Here is an 18,949-nt window from a genome sequence, read left to right as displayed (position 1 = left end):
AAAAAATAATTATTTCCAGTGAGAAATGCAAGGGCATGAGAGATGATAAGCTTATCTCAATTGAGTCTCCTGTGTGCACACGTGCAAACAGGAACCAGTTGAATTTAGCCCAGCTTGTTTGGATCCACCTCAAGACAGGTTCAATAACAAGTTAGTTAAAAATGAAACAGCCCTTGTGTACATGTGTGCACAGAAGATTTTGTTTAGACGGCTTTATCAGAGGCTCAAATGCTTCTTGCAACCATCTGTACGGGTTTTGATCTAATACCTATTCAAATCAACATTGAACTATTGTAAAAAACGCACATTTAAAGCAACAGGGCCTTTAATTTGCTGCTTCTAAATGTAACTGTCTTGTTAGAAGTATTTATAAACTCGTATCAACTTCTCTTCTCCCTGTGGAATGTTTTATCACTAAGCAGCACCATTTCTTATTAAAGTGCCTTTGATAGATTTTGGAAAAACAAACTCTTTTGGTGTAAATTCAACAGTATTTTCATTACGTAACTGAGATGGGGATGGGAATGCTCTGGGATTTGGAATACCTTATTTTGAATGTGAAATACGTTCGTACAGTCTTAAGACTCTGCATCCTTACTGCTTTCCCATTTCCTTAGCAGCATATTGAAAACTCCATGGGTATCACTGGATTTCTCCCAATCTCTGGCATGTGTAGTGTAGTGAAAGTAAAGTCTCAAACCACCTTATAACTTTCTAAATGCATCAAATTCAGATCAAATAACTAGGTTGTCACAGTGGCACAGCTGGTAGAGCTGCTGCCTCACAGCGCCAGAGACCTGGGTTCAATGCTGATCGCGGTGATGTGTCTGCATGGAGTTTGCACGTTCTCCCTGTGACCGTGCAGGCTTCCTCCAGGTGCTTCAGTTTCCTCCCATATCCCAAAGACGTGGAGGTTTGTACATTAATTGGCCCTAGTGTAAAATTTCCCCTAGTGTGTAGGGGGTGGATTTGAATGTGGGATAACATAGAACTAGTGTGAACGGGTGATCACTGGTCAGTGTGGGCTCGGTAAGTCAAACGGCCTGTTTTCCTACTGCACCTCTAAACTAAGCTAAGAGAACAGCAGCCTGCCAGTGAAACTATATAGAAGGGTAAGAACGTTCTGAAACTCCTTGGTAGGCAGAATTTAAAACCAGTTGACTATGACATTAAGAGAAAAGGGGAAGAGGTCTTGGAGAGGGTATGTGGTTGGATGGGAAAGTTGATGATTATGCATTTTCTGTCATAGAAGAAAAATAGATCAAAGCAGCAAAATACTATTTCAAACAGTTCTATTATGATCTACATGAAACTGCAGATGCTGAAATCTTGAGCTGGAGGAACTCAATGGGTCTGACAGCATTCGTGGAGGGAATGGAGAGACAATATATTGGGTCGGGATCCTTGAGCAGCACTTCATATTCCGCTTGGATAGCTTACAACCCAATGGTATTCACATTGAATTCTTCAATTTCAGATAAGGCCCCTCTAACCCCAGCTCCCAACACCCTAGTCACCCTGGAGAGAAGGAATGGGTGACGTTTCGGGTCGAGACCCTTCTTCAGACTGAAATGTCACCCATTCCTTCTTTCCAGAGATCCTGCCTGTCCCACTGAGTTATCCAGTCTTTTGTGTCTATATTTGGTTTAAACCAGCATCTGCAGTTCCTTCCTACAACCCAGTCACCCTGATCTTTTCCCCTCCTCTACAAGCTCGTCTACCATCCCTGAGACCCATATTTTCCTTTTATTCCCCCTTTTCCCCCTCTCCCATTCCAACACTATCCCTCCCTCAAGCTTTACATTTCACACCTACTTTTCTTTCCTTATCTGCCCACCTTTTGTCTCTTTTTCACCTCGAGTCTTTGTCACCTACTCCATCCATCTGTCAGCCTGCCAACCACCTCCCTCCCCAACCTCCTGTGTCTGTCTATCACTTGCTAGGCTTTCTTTTCCCCCCTACTCCATCAGTCTGAAGAAGGATTCAAGCCCAAAACGTCATTTGTGCTTTCCCCACGTGACCTGCTGAATTCCTCCAGCAGTTTGTTTTTTTTTGCTTGAGATTCCGGCAACTGCAGTTTCTATTGTCTCCAATAGATTACAACAGAATTGTTTGACAAAGTATTTTGCAGAATGAACAGCATGGCTTCTCCTCAGTTTAACCAGGTAGGTAAGTGTTCATTAATAATGAAAAAGGGAATCCTTCCAGGGGTGTTAGAAAGTACAAACAAGTCAAAGCATTTGTTCCTCGGGTAATCTACACATCAATTATCCTGCTGGGCTAATTGCTACTTTCTATACCTCAGGTACCTAAGCATTCACGCATATTCAGTCTTTCATGCTTCCTGATCAAAAACTAGTAGATTGAGGAGATATTGTGAAGATAGCTCTTCTTGTCAGGCAGTCATTTACTTATTGCACGGAGGTGGGATGGGAAGAAAAGCCATTTCCTGCACCTTGTTGTTACCTGGTGGGGTTGCTATTCAGGTGACAAGGATTCTGGCACAGGAGGGGAACAGCTGTGTTTTATACTTCATTTCCATTTGAATGAAACTCAAGTGAACCTGGGCAGAGACCTAGACTTCACCTGGATCCTATTTTCTCTGATCTTTTAGCTCCCGAGAGAAAAGGCCCAGTGACCTCCTTGAATTCCTATTTCCTATCTAATAATTCGCAAAGTTCACGTTGGTGAAACAGTTCAGCACAGCACAAGACGCAGATACTCATCAAAATGTGTTTATTCACTGATTTTGCGCATTGTCTTTAGGAAAGTGAATTTTAAAAAAAACTGGTATGTAACTATTTATTTTGGTAAGGGTCCAAAGACCTGATTTTGATGGTTCTCTCCAGCAAGTAGGATAGTACCTTATAAAATGTGGCCACTTAGTCACATAACCGAAGGAGTTTGATGCTGTTCATATGGGTGTAACATTGTTATGCCTGATTAAATAACAACAAGGCTCGTTGGGTTAGGATGAATATTTTCCAAGATGTTAATTCATACTTCTTTTTGCAAGTGTATGTAATTTATAAATAGATTCTCTTTTTGTCATTTTCTCCTTCCACTCTAAAAAACAATTATTTTTCTTTTAAAAAGTACTGGGTTGCAAGCCCTGCCCCAGCATCCATTCTCTATTAATCCGTTCAGCGTATGTCACCCAGAAAAAAATCTTCTTAGTGTACCATTGGTACAAAAATGTAAGTACTGAAAATAATGGCCAAGATCCTCAAAGCAGCCACGGAATACAATATGCTGCCCTCCTAAAATAGGTTTAATTTGCAAAATTTAAGAATTAGTCCTCAAACATGTAGATTGAGTAGTATTTGCAGACAAGCCAATCTGCGGACCTAGGCTAAAATGGAAGCTTTTGTGACGGAAAGGTTTTCTGTTCTCTTTGGATGCATATTGTGCCAGTTTAATTTGACCCCATTGGCTCCGTACCACATTAAAGGTGGATTTCCTCACCTAGCGGCTGCTGATCAAGGTCTCTGGAACGTACTGTATCTATTCACAAGCAACGATGACAAGGGATGGCCCTCAAATGAAATAAAATGCCAACTTTTTGCAGCTATGGGGAGCAATATAATGAGAATTTCTACAAATGTTGGCTACCAATGACAGTTTTAATCTGACTGGTTTGGCTCATCACACTTATTTCATACAGCTGTCCAAATGATCATGTAAAAGCATTGCTATTGAAATATTATGATTCAGACAATCTAATACCTGTTTTGATGATTGCCAGCAATTGAGAAATAGCAATTTCGGGATTCACCTTGTCCAGGCTTCCAGAGGAAGCGATTATTTCCAATTGTGCATTTTTATGGTAGGTCAGACCATATTTTGGATCACGTCACTTTGGTAGTGACCATTGCGTTTTGACTTTGTAGCCCAGATACATTAAACAGTACTCTCAAACAAAGAACCTGCATTAAATAGTTCTCAAAAAGAATGCAAAATAACCTTGAATAATTCAGATTGATTTCCATCTGTATGTCACTGATATTCCGATTTTTCCAGTAAAGTAAAATAAATCTGTGGGAAAATATGCTAGGAGCATTCATAATTTTAATTAGGTATTGTGTTACAGGATTTTTTAGTAAAGCAAAGACTGGCAACAGCAAAACTTTGAGTCCTACAGTTCTCATTTAGTTTGCATGGTAAAAGGAAGCAACTGCTATTAAATTACTTTGAAACATTCTTTACTTATAACTCAAGCTGTGTGGAACTGTGTTGTGTTGAAACAGTGTTCAACATATGCTTGATGTGTTAGCATTTAAATTAGTCTTTACTAAATATATATTTAGCAAGTGGATTGAATTTGAAGCATGAGGTTAAAGATATTCGCAGTAGTGCATTTATGGGGTGCTACAAATGAATAATTGAAAATGTAAGTTACCTTATTATTTTCACTGCTTGGTATACAGGATACCAAAGGAAAAGGGTCTGTTCATGCCATTCTAATGGAATTTTTACTACCCTGTCACCAGCAAGTTACATGCTATATTAAGCACAGTTCTTGGCTCTCTCTCTCTCTGTCTCTGTCTCTCTCTCGCTCTCTCTCTCTCTCTCTCTCACTCGCTCTCTTGCTCCCTCTCTTTCTCTCTCTCTCTCTCTCTCTTACTCTCTCTCTCTCCCCCCCTCCCTTCTTTTACTCTTCTGCTATTTCCCTCTCACCTCTCCCTCCGCCTTCTTCATTCCCCCCTTTCTCCGTCTGCCCATCCTGTCAACGCACCATTGTGATATTGCTAATTTTATTCCCTGAGTTGTTATCATTATTTGATAATGTGGTCACCCATTTGAAAAGTAAACACGATTTAAAATATGTATAACATGCTCTAAATGCCTCAGTGTACAGTTCTCAACAATTCTTACGCTCCTTTATTCCCTAGCACGATGGAAGCACTAAAGATCTGCCAAATGTTCATATCTCAGATGATGTAGTGGGGAGGTACTCCAACTAACAGGGGACTTTGCACATGCGAAAACATTTAGGCCTCCATTGCAAGAGAAAGGAAGCTGATAGCAGTGCAGTGTGACTATCTGCCTGACTTTTGCCACACCCTGCGTTAGACTGATGAGCACCAGTTTACTACCCACGTCAGCAGATTCCAGTACCTGAGAGATAGGGTTCAGCAGGCTGCTGATGGCATCGGGCCATACAGGCCTCCCAGAACAGCTGAAACTAACAGGAAAGGGATTGGAATCTGAATGCCGTATGAGGCCAGGCTTCAGAGAAAGGCCACAGATAAGTGTTTTGACTTTTGAGCAGTTACATCCACAGCAGACGGATTGTAGCGCCCGTACCATGTGTTATGTTGAATCCTCAAGCCAGTGCTTCAGTTATGTCTTCCAGGATGGTGTAGAAACATTTGGGAAAGCTGGAAAAATATGTTTATTGGGGCCAGATGGGAGAAAAGATACAGCAAGTGTGTGAAGGCTAATGAGGGTGAGGTGAAAGCCACTAGGACAAAGGTAAGCTTGACTATTTACCCAGGTGGAGAAAGAGTATTTATTCCTTAAAGAAAATAAAAGCTGCAAGAAGTCCAACAGAATAAAAGGTGAATCATGTAGTGCCTTCTCCCAAAATGACACAAGGTCTTATTACAGCAGATCAAGATGCTGATATTGGATCTTAGCCTGAATTAAATTCAAGCAAACAACCGATCGCATGTTCTCTTTAACAGGACATATATAAGTGAAATAAATGGAAATAATATCAAGCTTTCTGTCCCAATTCACACCAGATGAACTATTTTAGAACTTTGATGTTTGATTTGTTTGCAAATGGAACAGACTGACGTACCACAGAAATAGTGTAGAAACAAGGCACAGCAGATGCTGGTTTGCACAAAAGGACACAAAGTGCTGGAGTAACTCAACAGGTCAGGCAGCAACTCTGGAGAACATGGATAGGTGGTGTGCCTGGTCGGGACCCTTCTTCAGAGTGTGGAGTCTGAAGAAGGTTCCCAACCCAAAACGCCACCTATCCATCTTCTCCACAGATGCTGCCTGGCCCACTGACTTCCTCCAACACTTTGTGTCCTTTTCCCACAGAAATCGTATATTGATTCTGTATTCTTATGCAGACGGTGGGCTCCATTTTGCTTGACCTACAAAAATTCTGCAATTCCACATAATTTCACAGTTCATATATTGAGGTGTATTTACACAACGATAGCCCTCACAAGCACAAAAGGCATGGCTGTGGCAGCATAAACTACACGGGGTAAGTTCATTGATCCCATTCTCTTCAGCAAGATGCTGTACTTGACAAGTCTCTGAGCTACAATATCCAATGCCACTTTTCCAGCATTTTTTCCTTTCAGTGTGAGATCAATGAACGTAATAGGTGGCCCAAAAGTCATTTTTTTTGGCCCGTGTACATACTTTGTAATGATTAGATTGTGTGAAATACCGCAAGCAAGTCAGCTGATGCACATACTCCAGTCCGTCTTGGTGCAGGAACTGGGAATATATATCAGGTTAATAATTGTTCTTTGTCCGTTTGGCCAGGAATAGTCTGCCTTATTCCAATGCCCTGTGTATATTCTGATGGAATCGGTCACGTTTGCATTAAAACAGTTATTGTGATAGTTTGGGTCTGGCCCATGTTGCCTGATACATTGAGCCACTGAACCAATGAAATGGTTCAAATGACAAAGCTCATACCATGAACCCATTTCAAAGTCATGAATTGAAATCTCTAGTCTGCTCTTTTCAAAATTCTTGATGGCATGGCAACAAAGAAGCAAGCAAGTGTTTTACGTTGCAAACTGTATAGACTTCTCTTTGAGGCTGCAGTAATTGTGCAGAGGCGTGCAGAGTGTATATGTGTGGCATATGTGTGCCTTTGTGTGCCTGTGTGAGTATGTGTGTGCATGCGCATCAACATGTGTGGGTGGGTGCATGCATCTGTAAATGGATAAGGAAATTAAAATGCATGTTAGAATAATGAAATCGATATGTATATAAGATGTTAAAAGAGAGAGTTATAGTCATACAGCACGGAAACAGGTCATAGACACAAAATGCTGGAGTAACTCAGCGGGACAGGCAGCAGGTCGACCCGAAACGTCACCCATTTCTTTTATCCAGAGATGCTGCCTGTCCCGCTGAGTTACTCCAGCATTTTGTGTCTATCTTTGGTTTAAACCAGCATCTGCAGTTTCTTCCTACACAGAAACAGGTCATTTGGCCCACTTTGCCCATGCTGATTAAGATGTCCTCACTGTGCTTGTCCCACCTGCCTGCAAATCTAATAACCTAAAGTTGTTATTACAAAGTACACTCGTTAAGTCATGAAACAATTTCAAGATTGGATTTACATGTTTGAACCCAAAAGTTTCAATTAATTGAATACTAATATCACTTGAAAGTTATTTTAAATTTAACTCCTGATGCTTTAGGAAATACATGCAAGAGACCATCATTTAAATTATAACGCTAAGATATCTGGAGACACACCTTGCAGTCAATCATAGTGTTGCAACCAATATCAAATTTGAACCATCTGGGTCTTTTTTTTGTTACAACTGTGCTACCATGCCATGACGTGATGATTTGTGAGGTACAATTAAGTATTTGATGAATAAATGTTCTGTGCCATAAGAAATGCTTACACGTGATTTACAAATAAATCTATGGTGAGAATGCTCAGCATCAAATTTGAACCAGAAACTAACTTGGAGGTAGCAAATGGCAAGTTGAACCGTGAATGTGGTCTGGTTGGTTGCTTACTTCTTTTGAATGTTTTTTTCTTCCCATACCTGTTCAAAATCTGCCAGCTTTCCTCCTGTTTGCACCAGTGTATCGAGGGGAGGAGTTCAACAAAAATACTGATTAAATTATGCATGGGAGCAGATAAGATACTTAATTTAGTCACTGCCTTTTTTTTAAAAAGCCGTAGGAAGCTAAAAAGAGACCTTTATTTTCTAAAAAGAAATTGGCCCCTTTGTGACAGCAAAGTACCAGCTTGCACACAGGCGAAACTGTAACAATTTTATATTCTCAACGTTTTGTGTGTATTTGGTTAGTTACAGTAATTATGCCCAATAACTGACAGCCGAAATCACGTAGGGAAAGGCAGACTGCTTTCACGCTTGGGCCCTGCTGCAGAACATCTGCTGAGAGATTTGCATATTAATTAACCCATATTAACTCTAATTATTCTGGGAAATTATCAAATAAATTGAATTTTCTAATTTTAACCTTTCTTTTGCTTGATGCGTGTTAAAGCTGATAGGATGTGGTCGCTGGCTCACCTGTGTGACAAACAGATTTTTTTTCCTTTGCTCTTTCGACCTGAGGGAGGCCTGTAGAGCTTGTGTGTGTGTGTGTGTGTGTGTGTGTGTGTGTGTGTGTGTGTGTGTGTGTGTGTGTGTGTGTGTGTGTGTGTGTGTGTGTGGGTGTGTGTGGGGGTGTGTGTGGGGGTGTGTGTGGGGGTGTGTGTGGGGGTGTGTGTGGGGGTGTGTGTGGGGGTGTGTGTGTGTGTGTGTGTGTGTGTGTGTGTGTGTGTGTGTGTGTGTGTGTGTGTGTGTGGTTTCTTTTTTGGCACCCTTGCTTGATGGGGGCTCCGTGCATTTGTTGCAAGATAGAACATGTGTGGATGTGTGTGCACAGATGGCTGAGTGTTATGGGGTGAGAAAAGGTGGTACCTCAGAACAGTTGAACAAACCTTGCTCTGCTAGCCTGTTGCTTGGGATTGAACAAATAATGGGACTTTAATTGAATTAAAGACCAGCCTCAGTCAGTGCCTCGTGACAGAAATTATCGAATCTCTCGTTTCTCATTGTTCCATTTACACGTCGCTGAATTTCCTGCTTTTGTGCTTTGTCACCCCTGCTATAAAGAATACCCGTAATGCATTGAACGTCTGCCTCTGTGCTTTTCACTTCTGTCACTTCTTGCCTAGTTTTGGTGGGTTGTGAGGTGAGGTCTGGTATAGTCAGCTGCATCTTTGTCAGCTTAACAAGGCCCAAAACTCCCTGGAAACCTAGCAGACAATGACCTCATTTCCAATTTGCAAATGCGCACACCTCCCCATTGAGCCATTCAGGTGATTAACATACTTCCAAATCCTTTTTTTTCTAAGCACGACAAATTTGCTTTCATCCAATGAGGTGAATGTCCGTTCACATCCCATGCAAGTGATGGGCTGGTAAGCAACACATGCCTGTGAGCCGTGCCAGACAGAGAAGGCCCTTGTTAATTCCCAGCACCAGAAATAAATATGATTCTTAGCTGAGAGGATTACATGGTATTTGAGTATAGGCTGCCCCAACCAGAAGTGAACTTTGTATTTTTCCTTATAAAACAACTGCTCTGCTGCTGATGGAAGGCACTCACTGTGAGTCTTTAGCTGCATGGGATCACGAGAGTTTATTTGCACTAAGTTATTTCCTTGTGGACCCGGCTGTCAGTTCTACATTTAAAGGTATGGTTCGATTTTAGTCACTCCTGCACAAGAGATTTTGTAAAAGAGGTTCTAGTAAAAGTTGAGATTCACCGACGAGAAGGCTGACGGGGACTCTGGCTGAATGACTTTCATTGCTGTTGTTCTTGGATGCAAGAAGTTATGCTTTAGGTGGAGACAAAAGGCCTCAAAAGAACTATAAATCAGGATTAGTATTCTGATTTCGATTGATAATTTATTGCAAGGGCTTTTCGGGGGAGATTTGCTAGTCAGTTTTAAGTGATTTTAGTACTGGTACATAGTAAAAAAAAGTGATCTTTCGTTCCAGTGCTGCCTGATTCTATTTGCATGTATATTAATCAACACTAAACCCAGGATTGACTTGTGGCCTTGAATTGGAGATGATCCAATGTTTCAGGTACTACTCCCTTTGGGGGAATAAAGCATGGTGCTGAGTACAAGTGGATGGTCAGAATACTTAAAATGTATCATAACCTTTGATCTAAAAGCTTCAAACTGTTCTTTCAGTATTTAGTAGAGAAAGAGTATATTTAGCCAATGCTTTTACCATAATTTATATTTGCTGGGTTTTCTGCTAAAAGCATTGCTGTGAAAGCTGGCACACGAAGACGATGATCTGTAAAGGCAGGAGGTTTAATGCTTTATGTAAGATCAAACCTTTGCAATGTTCTGTTTTCATTTTATTTTCCCCCGCATTTGACTCTGTTATTTAAGCTCCATTCATTCAGAGGCAATCGAATCAGCTGTCAGTTCTGTTTACAAGCCTGCAATTAATGCATTGTCTTTACTTGATGCCCCCATGCCATCTAATTTGCTTGGTCACAAGTCAGGAAACAATTTGGCGCGATGACGTCTTTGCTGAGCGTGATCATCATTGATCGCACTGGTTGCTGAGTGCATGTTATTTCAGTTGCAGCAGAGGTGCCAAATGGACGGTCCATTATTACAAAGCCTAGGTCATCCTCAAGGGGCTCTTTGCCAAATCGGTTGTCTATGTTGAAGCGAGGATCTTAAACTGTGCAAAACACTTTGACCAGGTATTATCATGTGGACCCTGTGGCAAAATGGCTGCAATAGTAGGTGAGCATCTGAGTAGGAAATAGAACATAATCACCTGAACCTGAGGACCATTCGCATTCTCTTTTCGCTCATTGCTCTGTTTTACACAAAGGCTAGTAGGTGTTTGGAATGAGCTGCCAGAGGAGGTAGTTAAGGCAGGTACTATCAGAATGTTGAAAGTATGTTTGTATAGTTACATGAATAGGATAAGTTTAGATATGGGCCAAATGCAGGCAGATGGAACTAGTGTGGATGGGGCATGTTGGTCGGCGTGGGCAGGTTGGGCTGAAGGGTCTGTTTCCACGCTATTTGACTATGCTCGGAGCTGACCCATTAGACAACCTTTCATCTTGGAATAGGTGGGGATATTAAAGGAATAGCAAAATTCACTCAATCTAATTCTGTTGGTGAAGGATCGAATTGGGACTGCTCTGACTGGAAACATCACCTATCCATGTTCTCCAGATTTGTTGTTTGATCCACTGAGTAACTCCAACGCTTTGTGTCTTCTTTATGATATAAGCAGTCCAATTTTTTTGCCAGAGGCAAGTGATAAACCGCCCTCATTAGAAAATTGATGATAGTGGTGGAGAGCCAAGGACAGGGAGAGAAACCTAGTTAAGATAAGTTGAATTTTAGCACTAACTAACGGATAGTTTAAAGCAAGTTGAAATAAGTTATCCTTATAAATAATGCCAAATGTCTTGAAACATAATTTGCTCACTTAATAACCCCTCCTGAAATTTTATTTAACATACAGGTATTTTATAAAATCTGTTTGAAACTTCCTTCTTATTTTACTGGCCTAAAACATAACTAGATATCTCTTTATCAAAGTCCATATATGTACATACAAGCATAGGATTGAGGAAGCCACTTAGCCTCTTAAGTCTGTTCTGCCATTTAATTAGATTATTACTGATCTGATTGTAACCTCATCAATGTATTCCTATGTACCCAAGCTAACCTTTCAACACCTTGAAAGACATCATATCGACCACCCTTTGAAGAAGTTTCAAAAATTCAGGACCCTCTGAGAGAAATAAATAATTGTCACATCCCTGTTTTAAATGAGTGACTCCTTAATTTGAAAGGTGACCAACAGTTCTATAATCTCCATCTAGGGGAATCATCGTCTTCTTTGCATGTCTCCTCAGCAAATTATATGTTTCAATCACATTCCCTTTCACTTGTCTAAGCTCCAATGAATGTAAGTCGCTAGCGATATTCTACATGTGGTATGTAAAAACCTGCCAAAGGAAGTGGTTGAGGTAGGTACTATAATAACATTTACTGGTAAATTATATTTGCACAGGTACATGGATAGGAATGATTCGGGGAAATATGGGTTAAATTTGGGAAAGGGGACTAGCGTAGATGGACATAGTGGTTGGCGTAGACAAATTGGGCCAGAGGGTCTGTGTCCATGCTCAACAACTTTATGACAACAACCATGTAGCCATATAGCATGGAATAAGGCCCTTGGGCTCACTGAATTTGCACTGACCATAAAGCACTCATTTACTCTACCCCTATTTTATTCTTTTTCCAAGATTTTACCACACCTCCCTCTTTGGGGCAATTTACAGAGTCACCTGCCATTTTGCACGTTTGGGATGTTGCCCAATACCTCTTCCTGAGAATGAGTTTGGATCATATAGTTACACCAACACTCAGACCACACGGTTCTCACACTGAACACCACTGTGGTCTGAAATTGCCTCAATGTATGTCAGAAGGAACTGCAGATGCTTGTTTACACCGAAGATTGACACAAAATGCTGGAGTAACTCAGTGGGTCAGGCAGCATCTCTGGAGAAAAGGAGTAGGTGATATTTCGGGTCGAGAACCTTACAGTCTAATGAAGGGTCTGATCCGAAACGCCATCATCTCTCTTGCCTCAATATATCTTCTGTTAAAACTGTCATCTACGCCTTTCTTAGTTTTGATCACACTATTCCAATACAATCCTGAGTATCATATGGTTCTTTATAAACCAGAGAAGACTGGAACCTTCCTGCCCAAGTCAAAACTGGATCCCACTACTTGTAGGCTTTCTAACCTATCGAGCTATCTTAATTCTTACCAATTTTAAAATCCCATCTATAGGCTTGGTTGACTTTGTCACCAGCTCTGAAACCCATTAATGTTTCTGTGCTCCTTCAATTCTTTGTTATTTCCAAATTCTATTCCAGGTCTGCCTTCAGCATTCTTCTCCCTAAATCTCAACACCTCCTTTCAGATGATCTTTGAAATTTATCTCTCTAACTTATCTTATGCTCATCGAATCTATCTTGTGGCCAGATGTCAAACTTTATTAGCTAAGTCTCGTGAAGCACCTAAGGCCATTTTCCCGTATTAAAAACTCAGCAGGTCAGGCAGCATCTGCAGAAGGAAAGGACAGATGACGTTTCGGGCTGGGGACCTTCTTCAGATTGATGAAGTAGCGGGGAGAAAACTGGTAAAGAGATGGTCGGGTCAGGCAAAGCCTGCAAGTGGTAGGTGGCTGCAGATAAGGGGGGCTGATTGGCAGATGGGTACAGTAGGTGACAAAGGCTAAAGGTGAAAAGGCGACACAAGGATATCAGATAAGGTAAGAAGGGTCTAGACCCGAAACGTTGCCTATTTCCTTCGCTCCATAGATGCTGCCTCACCCGCTGAGTTTCTCCAGCATTTTTTCTACCTTCAATTTTCCAGCATCTGCAGTTCCTTCTTAATTAAACAGGTAAGAAGAAGTGGTGTGCGATGCAAAGCTGCAAGAATACAAAAGGGAGCAAATACCCAGATGTAGTGAATTGATGATTATGGTTAGCACCTTCCTGAGAATGTGATTATTACCCAACCCGGCCAAATGACATGTTTCTGTGCTCTAAACTCTTTATATTCCTTTGCATGTAATGAGGAGGCCGTCAGTCTAGATACTCTGCACACTTTTTTAATAACAAACCAACTGGATGTATTGTGGGATTTTATGGTTGCTGTAAAAATTATGATGAGAAACTGCCGGAGATATGGCTTTTATTTTGCAAAGAAGGGTGTCACTTCCACAATAATGATGATATCAATTGCTAGTGATGCAATGGCATGTTGAACATGATTTGCACATTTGCAAACAAATGAAAAATGGTTTGCCAAACATGGTGTTGTTAGCGCAACATGTCCTTGCAATCCTTTATTCTGATAGAATAAAGCCATTTTGAGGTGGCACTGTCTTTTTTCAAGCCAGCTTTTTGCAAAAGCAGCTAGATAATTGTTTCTCTGACAATCTCACTAAAGCCATTTAGTTTGTGTAGGTGTCTGGCTGGCTGAGCCTGAATTTCAATGGTTCAGAAAAAATGTTGTAGGAACAGTGCAGCCTTAAAAAGTGCACAGTGAGTCTGTTTCCATTGAGACATTTTATCTTATCACTATGTTCGGTTTAGAATGAGAAAAAAACAAATACTGGACCAAAGCATACACAGCCTTCAGAAATATATTTACTTTGTTTTATATGATTTGCATGGTACTTTAATAAGAAGAGCCGGAAGGAGCAATGTAGGCAAACATTTTCTTGGACTTATGAGAGCATCTGATTTGAGCTATAAATGAGAAAATAAAATGACAGGACTGAGTTAATATGGTATTGCTTATGTGTGGGTGCACGATGTACCAAAATCATACTTGGAGCATTATTTATTTATATTTCAGCATAGCTTGCAGCAAGTTGGAAGCTCAAATTTTATTTTATTTTTTTTTCAGAAAGAGGGTGGCTAATCTACGATTGCTTTTGTGTGACATTTTTAATAATATTTTGGTCTTGTTCCTTCATGTTTTAAAGTTGTCGTTGGCGTTTGGTATCTTGCTCCGTTGAAGGCTAAAGTCCTGTTAGCTGTACATTTTAAAATATCTCTAAGATGTCCTCTTGTGATATTGCCTTGATATATGCCGGTAAAACAGCGAAGTTGATATTTTCCTTCTAAAATAAACATGCAGTAGCAATCTCTTTTTGAAAAAAAAGTGTTTGTATGGTTGATTTTCACTTCATCAAATGTGCCACTGAAAATTATGGCTCGAGGCATTAATGTTTGATCTATTTCTTCACAATATAAATAACAAAGGAAATTTTACACCTACAAAAGTTGTATGTTGTTTTTCTTATTTAATACAAAGTTTTTTTTTTCTGCACCACTCAAAAACCCAAGACTATTTATTGTAGGGCAGACACTGCTGGGCTCGAGTGAATTTTTTCAGAAGGAGGGATGTACACTATTGAAATCCTGCATGGATCTCAATGAGATTTCTGTATTTTTAGTTTGCTGGGCTTTGCAGTCACTCACATGGCAGGCATTTTGCATTGTTCTGAGGCTAACACCGGGCCATTGTTAGCTCAGAGCCAGCAAAGGGACATCTCCCTCTCCCTCTCTCACTCTCTCTTTCTGTTCATCCCTTGAGTGTTTACAAAACAACTCAGAAAATAAATTCAGACACCCACTTCTTTGTAGGTTGAAGTAATACTCTGTACTGATGCCAACTTATAGCCTGATATTTAAAACCTCACTGGTGACTTTTGGATAAATCTAGAGGAGCCACATGTAAGATATGGCCCACTTTGGATCAGAATCAGACAACACTAGACCAAAATCAGTACAGCTATTAAAAGAAGGGGGGGGGGAAACTTGCTTGACTTTGTCTTTTTAATCAGAAAAAATCCTTCATTTTAAAATAAAAAAGAAGCCCAATAGTTTGTTATTTTAGCTCAAATTCACATTTTCTTGTCAATTATTAAACATGTTTTTGTTATTTAAGGTATCTAGGCAGAGTAGACCAAGTCTTATTTCTGTAAACTGCATTAATTAAAAATGGGGAGGTTTGCTGAAGTTATTGAACAAGCAACCTTCAGATTACCCCCAAGAATGCTTTTATTACCATTCTGATACTGATTTGTTTTTGTTTAAAAGAGGACATTTTTAGTATCAGCTGTAGTTGTCTTGGTAAGGGGTGCTGGGCTTAGCAGTGCAATGAAATGGTAATGTTCTATATTTTGTACAGTCAGAGTGAACCAGTGTAGCAGGGGTTGTGGTTTGTGCTTATTGCTCAGAGGAGATTTAGTTGTCAGGACAGAAGTTGGTATTTATGAAGAGAACAATATTTACTGTCATCCAGGTCTTGCAGGTTGGGAAGGTATTCCTGCCCTTCGAGGGTGATATATGTCCTGCTGCTGCCCCTTCACTGAGACATGACTTCATTGCTTGTTTAGCTTGTGCTGATATTTGTGAGTGCAGTACCTAGTGATTAATCATGTATCACCCTTTTCTCTGAAGTATTTGAATCACACTGCACTGGGCCACTCACGTGTTATTCAGAAAGAATGCTGTGGACAAGCAAAAGACCTTACAAGGCATGTTTTTTGTGAAATAAAAAGCCTTTTAATGCTTGTCCAGCCTTAGATAATTTTATTCACTCCTTCAAGCCCTCCCATTATTTCTTTTGCACCCAGAGACCAGTTTTTAGGGGGTGGGTTGATAGCTTCCCAGGGCTTGGGCCTTTTGTTGTAGCCTGAGACAAATATATCCAGTGAAGCCTTGAACCCTTGTGCAATAAAGTATCTTCGACACGTTGCTAAGAAATGGTTAAACTGCTGAAGCAAAGGAAGGGCACAACCAATTGTGCCAAGGTATATCTGGACCACACAGCTAGATTGAAGACGAATATCCCCACTTTATGTTAAAAAAAATCATTTATTTTCAAAGGGCATTTCTTAGGCTGAACTTGGCTAAACCCTTGTGGTCACACCTCTTTGAAAAGGTTTTGTTTCGTCCGTCAATTGGTATTCAAACCAGGTCAGCATTTCTGTTTGCCCAACTTTGCTGCCGTTTTCATTTTAATTTGCACCTGTTGTGCAGTTGTTGGAAAGGCAAGTGCAGACCCGCAGATTGTACAAAGATCATATTATGAGAAGATATGCGCGGTGCAATCTTTTTGTCTGACTGATGTAGTTTTTAAGATTTTTCTTTAACGGTACTTTTCAAAGGATTAAAATTGAACTACAAACCTTACAGAAAGCTGCCGATATCATAGCCTGGAGTTGTTAGCAGAAAAGATTTAATCGTCGAACAAATTCATGAGAGCAGGACGCTAAACCTGATACAAGCAAAATTCTGCTCCTGCCACTCTATATAATCTGGTCGCTGGCAAGAGCTGTTCGAGATAGTTCAGCAGATAAAACCAAAGGATTTCTCGATTGAGAGTAAAGAAATCAAAATGAGCCTGAAAAGAGTTGGGATGTTTTTCTTGGTTCTTCTTCCCATGATGTCATATAACTGAGCTGTTCTGTTGTGAGCATGTGTATTTGCATGCAAGTATGTCCATTTGTGTTTCCCATGAGCTGGGTTAAACAGTTTCTGGCAGTGTTGTGTCTGCATATGTGTATCTGATGGTATGTTTCGCTAGCTAAACTAATGCCCCTGTGTTTATTACTCTAATCTTTCTTGTCGAGTGGCAAAGTGGACAATTTATGTACTACCATGCACACTGAATGACTGGAAAGGAAGACTAATGCAGAAGCAGCCACCTTCAATTCAGTTCAAAGACCTTATTTATAAACTGTCCATTTTAAGGAATGCTAGTGCGAGTGCATCAGGTCTGTGTAGTAAAATAAACTGGTTTATTTCGTTCCTGATTTGTTCTGACATTTGAAACATGTTTTGAAGCATAATCTGCATGTTTTGTCAGTGTTCTCAAAAAAACGTAAAGTGGAGGGACTGCTGTGGCAGCTTGGGTGAAGGAATTCATTAAAAAAAGTTAAGACATGGTCAGGTCTGGAAGAATGTAAGAACTGTGCAGCTTGCAATGTACTTTGCTTCATGAAAAGCTATGGTTTTGTCCACCTATTTATTTTTATTTTTTTAACTCCAGCATCTCCAATTCTCCTTTTCTCTGCTACAGTTTTGAACTATGAGAATGTAGTGGACACGGGTTCGGAAACAGACGATGAAGACAAGCTTCACATTGCAGAAGAAGACAGTATTATGAACGCCCTGGACCGCGACTCCAGTCCAGTGACTATGCCCAACCACGATTCTTCCCCACATGGGAAACAAATATTGTTGCCAAGAGAAGACGAAGAAAGTGAGAAGAGAGATTGCGGCATGGACCACACCTGGCACAGCAGGGAGACACTACCTGTCTCAATGGATGGTACTGGTAAGTCAAACGTCTGGACTAAGAATAAGACCGATACTCAATTAAAAAAAAAAAATATCTGTTGTTGGCCTTCCACAAAATACTTCATTCCAATTTATCTGACTCAACGTGTGGGTTAAACAGTGGAATGAACTACACATTTTTAAAGTTTGTAATATTACTTGTTAAGTCAACCACTGTTATATATTAAACTAGTGACACCCTTTAGAAGCCAATGCAACTTTGTAAACCAAAGGTTAAACTCATAAAAGGCCCCTGTTATCAGTTTTATGGATCTTTCACTTACCTTGTGTTGAATTTAATTAAAGAAAAACATTGGGGAGTAGTGCAGATGTAATTATTGCTTAATTATAGGTAAATAATATCACTTCATCATCCTTTCTAAGGGCTATAGTCCCCATAAAATGACATTAAAAAAATTCCACTAATATCCCCTGTCAATCAAAGAGCTACATGCTCTAATATATAGTTGAGATCAGTGGAATATCCATTAAAACTGTTTAAAATATAATCTGAGATTACAATTCCAGCTGTGGTCGACATACCTTAATATCAAATGTTAAAAAGTGCTTTTAGTTTAGTTTAGTTTAAAGATACAGCATGGAAACAGGCTCTTCGGCCCATCGAGTCTGCGCCGACCAATGATCCCTGCACATTAACACTATCCTACACACACCAGGGATATTTTATATTCATACCAAACCAAGTAACCTACAAACCTGTACGTCTTTGGAGCGTGGGAGGAAACGGCAGAACTTGGAGAAAACCCACGAACGTACAAACTCTGTACAGACAAGCACCCGTGGTCAGGATCGAACCCAGGTCTCGGGCGCTGTAAGGCAGCAACTCTACCACTGTGCCACTGTGCCACACATGCTTTTATTTCCATTTATTCAATACTTAAAATGTTATTATATAGGTCATAGTTGATGCCATACTTGGTGTCACAGAGCAGATCAAATAAAAGATAGGCATATGCTAAATTCACCCCACATTTTGATTGCAACATTCATAAAGTCAAGGAATTGTCATGGTACAGAAGGAAACCTTCTAGCCATTAGGGCCTTGTACTGCCAGACTCTTTCCTTGGTCTTTCTGTACAGTTCTGCAAACTATTTCCCCTCGTTCTTCTCCAATTCTCATTTGAAATCCTAAGTGAGTCTGTACCCATCAGCCTTGCAGGCAGTGAATTGTAAATTATATCAACTCTGTTTTAGAAAGTTTTTCTTCACTTGCACCCTACCTTTTGCTCACCTTTAAAGATATGTATTA

At 40.2% G+C, this 18,949-nt stretch overlaps 1 protein-coding gene across 4 annotated transcripts in view; it reads left to right on the top strand.

The window, feature by feature from the left end:
- zeb2 (zinc finger E-box binding homeobox 2) overlaps positions 1-18,949 on the top strand; it is a 130,003-nt gene that overhangs the window by 73,647 nt on the left and 37,407 nt on the right. For all 4 annotated transcript variants that reach the window (XM_033024706.1, XM_033024705.1, XM_033024707.1 and 1 more), the window contains one exon: positions 17,420-17,677. In XM_033024706.1, coding sequence (XP_032880597.1) covers positions 17,420-17,677 — 258 coding nt within the window. The remainder of the gene's footprint in view (positions 1-17,419; positions 17,678-18,949) is intronic.

This window comes from Amblyraja radiata, chromosome 7, assembly GCF_010909765.2.
Source record: "Amblyraja radiata isolate CabotCenter1 chromosome 7, sAmbRad1.1.pri, whole genome shotgun sequence".
Lineage (NCBI taxonomy): Eukaryota > Metazoa > Chordata > Chondrichthyes > Rajiformes > Rajidae > Amblyraja > Amblyraja radiata.
Note: the sequence above shows the minus strand (reverse complement) of the source record. Positions and strands in the feature narration are given on the sequence as shown.